General features: G+C 39.5%; 1 protein-coding gene across 1 annotated transcript; it reads right to left on the bottom strand.

Moving 5' to 3' along the window:
* Positions 1-7570: 7570 nt before the first annotated feature.
* On the bottom strand, positions 7571-7879 carry LOC128735592 (ataxin-8-like; the record flags this gene model as incomplete). Its single annotated transcript, XM_053830074.1, has 1 exon — positions 7571-7879. A coding segment is annotated over one exon (309 nt), but the record flags the coding sequence as incomplete, so codon positions are not given.
* Positions 7880-8628: the final 749 nt, after the last annotated feature.

The raw sequence follows: 8628 nt of genomic DNA, 5'->3' as shown, positions 1-8628 counted from the left end.
AGGTATGTTACTGTGATGTAGTTTTCAGCTAGATATGATACAGGACAAAATCATTACAATGAACTGCTACGCGAGTTCCATTCAAACGAAATAGGCCCAACCCAAAAAAGTATTTAGTGAAAGGTGCCCGGTAAGACAAGTTATTGAAATGAACTGTCTCTGAACTGGTACAGATAGCAGCCACGTGCTTTGAATGCCGGACCATGCGAAGCGAAATCTGTAAAACTCTGCCAGCGACTTGTACTTCGTATGTGTTAATATACAGGTTAGGGTAAATGCTTCAAAAAAGTGTTTGATTGGAATGACTGGAAGAAACTTATGTTTTGTTGCACGTTTTCAACCAAAAATAGGCGGTTGTCTCTGTTTCTATTTTTGGAACCGGCAACTGAGAGCTTGTCAAATTTATAATCTACCCGACTTTTGAATCATTTTTCGCGTCTCATCTGATCGGCTGTGCTTTTTATTCCATGTTAACCGCTCCAAAACCATGAACAAACTCATAACCTAACTACTCCGTTTGGACAATATTTCCACAGTTAATGAGAAAGTTCAAAAAATTAAAAATTCAACTTTCGTAATTGCGACACACAGTACTATTTATTAACAAATGAATTTTGTACCTATTTTATAATGAAAAGCATAAGCTTTTGCAGAAAATTTAATTAACATATGCATTAAAAAATGAACTTTTTTCGGATGGTGATAAAAAAAACTAAAACAGCTAATTGAGTTTGATAAATTTCGCATGGAAGGTAATTATATTAGCTTACTTGCAAAAGAATTCTGCACCCTTGCGAGCGGCCTTCCGGCAGTTAAGCAAAACATTCACCATGGCGGACGAAAACATGCGTGTATACATGTTTGTGAGTTCTTTCTTCGTTTATTTCATCAATTCCTCCTCAGTGTTCACGACAAAATTGTTGAAGTAGATTTTACGATTCAGATTTGCCCAGAAATTCTCGATGGGACGAAGCCATTGTCATTTAGGTACGTATTTCACGTGGAACTGCTCTTTAGGCATTTTCAACTGATTACAGAACTTTTACAATCAACTACCGTCCTTTTGTTAAGGAGAAACCGAAAGTGGCTCGAAAATGGCTGGATTCGGACATATGGCTACCGTTTGATGCATGTACTTTTTTGCGCCTTAAAAATGCATCTGTATTGGCAGAGCACGCTATCGCTACGTAGTCAGTGCTTCCAGTGCTGTTATAATTTCCTAAAACTTGTCATTCCATTTATCCATTCGCTATATGTCAACAAACGTTCAGCAAAAACTATAATTGAAAATGAATTTAACTGATCATATCCATCATCACGTGTTATGGAACTAGTCAATAGATATTTAAAATAATCTGGAATTGGACAATAGATATTTAATAGCGCACATATTTCGTTGCGCTAGCGATAATTATAATCATAAAATTATTATTATAAACCCTTCAAAGTCAGTCTCGATCCCGCTCAAAAGTCTAATGCACTTGACCCTTCAACTTGGCCGAAAGGTATTGTATTTCGCGAGTTTGAGGGATATTCTGCTAAAAAATTTCGAAGATCCTCAGCTGTGACACCAACGCTCGATACCCCACTGGAAGTGATACAGCAATAGATAGTGACTCCACGCGTGTTCATTCAGACGATAAGAACCTTACGCTTGCAGTTACCACCACCGATTATGCCCTCTGGTTTTATTATCAGAATATAGGAGGATTGAGGACCAAACCCAGCTAACATTTTAGTACGTATATCAAAGTGAAAAATGAGAAATATGTACCGATATATATAATTAAAAATCGCACTAGATGCACGAAATTAGCGGTTGTATAACATTTCGCCGAAGACCATATCGCGGAGTACCGTTTCGCGGAATACCATTTCACGGAAAACATTTTCGCGGAAAGTACCAAAACGCCGAAAACCCTTTCGCGGAAAGTACTATTCCGCGGAAAACCGTTTGGCGGAAAGAACCATTTCGCGGAAAACCATTTGGCGGAAAATATTGTTTCGCGAAAAACCATGTTAGTAGCAAACGTTTCCTAGATGATTCAGGGCGAGCCGGCCGCAGGCAACGGCGAGTGTTCGCCGGTGACCCGCCGTCGGAAGCGCCGGCCACTGCGGGGGGCAGCCCCCCCGCAGAAATCACATCTGTCTAGGTCTATTCGTTTTCCTAGGTCTACTGACCTCTAGTTAGTTTTCCCTAGTCCTCGCATCGATTTAACTTTCGTTGAATACAAAGCGGCAAAGCCGCTTTTTGCGGCTTCCAAACTGAATGAGCGGTGGTTCTCCGCCAAATAGTACTTTCGGCGAAATTTTTTTCCGCGAAATAGTACTTTCCGCAAAAATGTTTTCCGCGAAATGGTACTTTCCGCGAAAATGTTTTCCGCGAAATGGTTTTCCGCGAAACAGTATATTCCGCGTTATGGTCATCCGCGAATTGGTTTTCCGCGAAATGGTATTCGGCGAAATGTTATACAATCAAATTAGCATATGCGTACTATTTTGGAGGCGATATACGTACTGCAGATTATTCGTAAACAATTCACATTCATATACATTTGTGTACGGTGAGATCTGACTTAACATGATTAGTTTCATAATGCTATACAATTCTGTGATGAAAATCGTATGTAAATCAGCCGTCATCATTCTGTACGATAGAATATAAACTGCGATTTAATAAGCTTTGTGTACGATTTCGATTTTATTTAGAGACATTTAAGATGATTTTCATATATTGATATACGATTTGTGGTTTGCTGGGAACTTGAGGATATCTTTCTAGCATCTTTCGATTGTAGCTACGACGTAATTATGCTAACAGAGACTGTGTTAAATGATAGCATCATCAATTTACTGCAGATTATCGGTGCCTCATTCAATGTTTTCCATTGCGACTGATCTACTGTAAACAGCGACAAGCATAGTTTTAGCGGTGTGTTGATTGCTGTTTCCGAGCGGCATGGCTGTTCCCGCATTGACACATGTAACGGCGATAGGCTGGAACAAGTGTGTGTCTCTGCTAGGATACGGGGCTATCGTTTGCTGATGTGCAATATTTACATCCCTCCCGACAAAAGCCGGTCGGTTCATCTAATTGAAGACCACATTAGCACCGTCCGTAAACTCTGCAACAGGCCTTCTGAAGGTGACACTTTTCTTGTGTAAGGTGATTACAATCAACTCCGCATGGCGCAAAGACGAGAACGTTTACTGTGGTTACCACTTTCACGGAATTCCCTACTATCTGTAGATCTTCATCATCCTCCATTAGATATTAGATTAGATATTAGATTAGATGTTTGTGGCAAATTTTCGAGGTTGCAGCTTGCAGCCAATGACAGATGAACACAGGAGAAACTCCATTTTCGGAAAATCGATTTCGACAGTCTGTGTATTGCAACTGTATACATAATTACGTGGATGTTCATGATATGGCCTCCATGTTCGGCAACGTTATCCGTCAGTTGTTAAACTCAAATGTTTCAGTGAAGAGAAAACCAATTTCACTTCCTGGAATATTCCTCTTCTTCGTAAAGCGATAGGGGACCATAGCTGCAGACTACGTAGTACTAATGAACAACCTGTATATGGTCTATAGATCACCAAAGTGACCTATAGTCGATCAAAGGAAGAAAACTTAAAGAACAACTTCAAGGGCGACTAAGATATAGAATCTATATAGATCTATATCTATATAGATATAGAAAGCTAAATGCTGAACTTTATAAGTCCTACGTTCTAAGGGTACAGTTTGGTTTGCGTCGAAATCCAAAATCCTTTTGCTGTTTGGTGAATATGAAAAGCAAAAATCAGTCAATCCCATCCAACATGGTTTACAATGGCCAGAGAATCTACGAGTACAACAGAAGCATGTGATTTCTTTGCGATACAGGTTGCTTCTGCCTTTCAAGCCGAGCAATTTAAATACAATAAAACCTATTTCAATTCCTACTTTCAATTTAATTTCAAATCTAATTTTGACATTGATTTTAAGTTCAACTTCAAGCATAATTTCAAGTCAGAGTTCAAATCCAATTTCAAATCCAGTGTCCAATTTAAAACCAATTCATTTTCATTTTCTACGAAATACCGAAGTAAAGTCGGAAGTTATGTTCTGTTACATGGAAATTTTATTTATATTCTGTATATATTCAAAATGAAGTTATTTTTTCTTGTTTATCAAGTTCTAATCTTTTAATGGCAAATTCTTTATCATAATATAAATATTATGTTGCTTCAAAGTTATGGTTGAAAAACTCAATGTTTCTGTATATTTACCTAATTCAAAAAAACTCAAAGTTTATTAGAAAAATGTTAATTTGTAATTTTTTTCTCACCATAGTTATAGATGGACTAGCTGACCCGACAAACTTCGTATTGCCACAATTTAAACTGTGTTGTACACAAATCGTGAATCTCGAATGACCTTTGTCATAATCTCGAGTTTTGCAAGTATCTGGGGAGTTCATTGATGTTTTAATATACAAATTTTCCTACCAGTAAAGTAGAAAACAACTGCCCCCATTGCTTAGTTTGATAAAATAAAGCGGATAGCATTTAAATATTCGCCATCATTACAAACCATTTCGCCGAATACCATTTTGCGGAACACCAATTCTCGGTTAACCATAACATTTCAACATAACATTTCGCGAAAAACCTTACGCGGGATGTACCATTTCACGGAAAATCTTTTCGTAGAAAGTACCGTTTCGCAGGGGTGACCCATATGAAGGAAAGTAATAGAGGTCAGTAGATCTAGGAAAATAAATAAACCTAGATAGAGGTGATCTCTACGGGGGGCTGCCCCCCGCAGTGACCGGCGCTACCGATGGCAGGTCGCCGGCAACACTCGCGGCCTATGGCCGTCTCGCACTGAATTATCTAATGTTACTATTGATAGGTTTTGGTGGTCTTGTTATTGATTAATGTTTTATGAAAGAGTCTAAAATTTCTCGAGTTCGATTAGTTTTTGAGTTTGTTTGAACAAAAATTTCTGTTTAATTTGTACCAGAGTCCTTATCCCCCTACCACAGGGGTGAGGGGTCTCAAACCATCATTAAAAAAATTCCTGCTTCCAAAACCCCCCACATGCCAAATTTGGTTCCATTTGCTTGGTTACTTCTCGAGTTATGAGGAAATTTGTATTTCATTTGTATGGGAGCCCCCCTTCGAAAAAGGGAGAGGGGTCCTAATTCACCATAGAAAAAAATCATGCCCCCAAAAACACCCACATGCCAAATATGGTTCCATTTGATTAATTAGCTCTCGAATTATGTCGAAATTTGTATTTCTTTTGTATATAAGCCCCCCCTTCTGAAGCGGGGAGAGGTTTCAATTCACCATAGAAAACATTCTTGTCTCCAAAAACACCCATATGTCAAATTTGGTTCCATTTGCTTGACTAGTTTTCGAGTTATGAGGAAATTGGTATTTCATTTGTATGGAAGCCCCCCCCCCCTCTTAAAAGAGAGAGGGGTCATTATTCCTCTCCTAAAGGGGGGAGGGGTCTCAATTCACCAGAGAAAAAAAATTGCCTACAAAATCACCCACATGCTAAATTTGGTTCCATTTGATTAATTAGTTTTCGAGTTATGCAGAAATTTGTGTTTCATTTGTATGGGACCCCCCTCCCTCCCTTAGTGGGTGGAGGGGTCTCTAACCATCATAAGCACCTTCCCAGGCCCCAAAAAGCCCTATATGCAAATTTTCACTCCGATCGGTTCAGTAGTTTTCGATTCTATAAGGAACATAGAGCCAGGGCTTCGACCGATCCTTTTTTTCTACCGCAGTCACACCAACGCACATTCAAGTTCACACCGTCCGTTTAGAGGTGGAATACGAACGGTATGCATAACACAACTGGCAGTTTGCTCAGTCAAACGCCGAATGCACGCAACAGTATGAATGCGTTCTAATGCTTTTTGACATTTTCGTTTCGATCAAGTTGCCTTTACCGTTTGGAGCAGCGAATGACTGCAAAACAGTCAAATGACTGGCAATCACCACGCTAACGAAAAGCAACCGCACAATCGTATGATTCAATACTACAAAAAAACAACCACTACATGTGCATGGAAGAAGTCGGTCGGACTCCGTCCTATACAAACGAATATTTTGCTTGCGTCGGACCGACGTCCGGGTGACAAACTATTACTGTGAGCAGCCGATTTGGAGACAAAAAGAGAAACGAAAAAATACGTCACCGTATGCTTCCAGTCAGTTTGCAGTTTATATTCTCAAAGCGCAAAGCAAAACGGGAGATTGACTGTTTGCTTTTGCTGAGATGCCGCATGAATTGTAAGACGGCAGCAGCGCAAGCGGCATATTGACTGGATAAGAAAAACAGTCAAATGATCGTTCAAAAAGCGGAGTTTGAATGCGGAAAGTTCGCATTCACGGCAGTCACATTCAACTTGCGATCCCTTTTCAAGCCCTGCATAGAGCAGACAGAAATCCATTTTTATAGGCATAGATTTCTATGGGAGCCCCCCTCTTAGTGGGGTCTTTTGCCATCGAGAGAACCTTCCCTAGCCCTAAAAACCCCTACATGCAAATTTTCGCGCCGATCGGTTCAGTAGATTTCGATTCTATAAGGAACATAGGGACAGACAGACAGACAGAAATCCATTTTTATAGGTATAGATTTCCGAGGTATCTAGAAGTAGTCCATCTCCTGCTGCTCTCCAGAAAAAGAAGCAAAAAAGGAAAGATGAAGCAACACGAGAAAAACCGAAAAAGAGCACGAAGGAAAACATGTCTAAAACTCGACAAATGGGATAGAAAAAAAGGAAAATGCGAGAGTAAAAGAGAATACAAACTGGCATGAAAAAAATTAAAACGAAAGACAGAACGGAAAGAAGAAAACGGAAGAGAATAAGAGGGAAAACAAGGCCAAAGCGTAGGAGTTGGACAGTAAAAAGTTAAGAAAAAAAAAGGAAAAGCCATAAGGAAAACTAGCAAACTAAAAAGAAAATGAGAACAGGCAAAACAGAAAAGGAGAAAACATGGGACAGAACAGGAGGAAAAATACGGGAGCAAATACGGGAGAAACGAGAACAGAAAAAGGGGAAAACGGCAAAGAAAAAGAACAAAATGAAGAAAAAACTCAACAGGGAAGACAAAAGGGATAAAATAGAAAAGAGAAACAAAACGTGCAGAAAAGATGGAGAGTAGGACATAATAAGATGAAGAATGGAACAGACGAAAAGGAAAAACGGAACAGAAAAGATGTTATAAAGCAAAAAGAGACGAAATCCAAGACCAAAAAAGGAATAAAGTTAAAACAGTACAGAACATGACAAAAAGACAGGACAGGAAAAGAAAAACACTAGCCTGTAAACGAAGAAGAACGGAAGAAAAAAGACGAAAAGCGGATCAGAGGAAAATCAAGACTCAGGAAAAGGACGAAAAACGGAACAGGAAGAGAGCAGGAAACATGGAAACGGCCAGCAGCAGGTATAAAGAGACAAGAAAATTAATATGGAACAGTCAACGGCCTATCTGCGGTACTTTGGTTGGACCACGGGAAACTATTTTTATTATTTGTTTGTTTGTCCTGTCCTTGTCCTCAACTGACTGATTGTAGTTGTTGTTGTTGTTGTTGTTGTTGCTGTTGTTGTTGTTGCTGTTGTTGTTGTTGCTGTTGTTGTTGCTGTTGTTGTTGTTGTTGCTGTTGTTGTTGTTGTTGTTGTTGTTGTTGTTGTTGTTGTTGTTGCTGTTGTTGTTGTTGTTGTTGTTGTTGTTGTTGTTGTTGTTGTTGTTGTTGTTGTTGTTGTTGTTGTTGTTGTTGCTGTTGTTGTTGTTGTTGTTGTTGTTGTTGTTGTTGTTGTTGTTGTTGTTGTTGTTGTTGTTGTTGTTGTTGTTGTTGTTGTTGTTGTTATGGTATGGTATGGCATGTTTTCAATCAATGCTATCTATTTTTGCTATTTTATAAACGCCTTTGAAATGCAATCTCTAATATGAAAAGTATTCTATCTTAAATAACCACACTTTTCTATCTTAAATTACCATACGCAAATGGCTTAATTTACCAGCCGAATTCTTCCTTTATTTTAGTCCAGTTTGGCACGCTTCATCGCTCTTCGATCCTGCAGTATTGCCGCTTCAATTACAATTTACTTCCCATCAAATCGTCCTTAATCAAAAGCGAACCAGCCGCGCATTGTTGCCGTGATCCAACATCAAAAGTCAGTGCACGAATTTTCGTGATCTCGCGCCGCCATACTTCCGAACAAAACAACCAACCAACGGTGTGCATCAAAACGACAAAAGCGGTGGCGAAATCTCCCACTAGCGACACTCCACATCTGGCGCATTCTGCGGTCTAACAGTTAGCTGCCGGGCTGTGCGGAGCATAATTGCACGGCAGAAGCTGGCGGCCTCACGCGTCCTCATCTTATCAGGCTGGCCATTTTCTGGGATTGTTTCACGACCGGTAATTAATTCGGGACTGATTTGATGGGTAAATTGCAAGCAGGATCGTGTTCAAGCCGAACCAAATGGATTGCGCAGAAAATTAATTTCATATGAAATATACACTCAGTGCTGGGAAGAGCAACAATGGGAGGATACTGTAGGAAGTTCACATGGAAAGCATTAAATTGCCTAGTTGAAAGGAGAAATGAA

Source organism: Sabethes cyaneus, chromosome 2 (assembly GCF_943734655.1).
Source record: "Sabethes cyaneus chromosome 2, idSabCyanKW18_F2, whole genome shotgun sequence".
Lineage (NCBI taxonomy): Eukaryota > Metazoa > Arthropoda > Insecta > Diptera > Culicidae > Sabethes > Sabethes cyaneus.
This window is presented reverse-complemented; position numbering and strand designations above follow the sequence as displayed.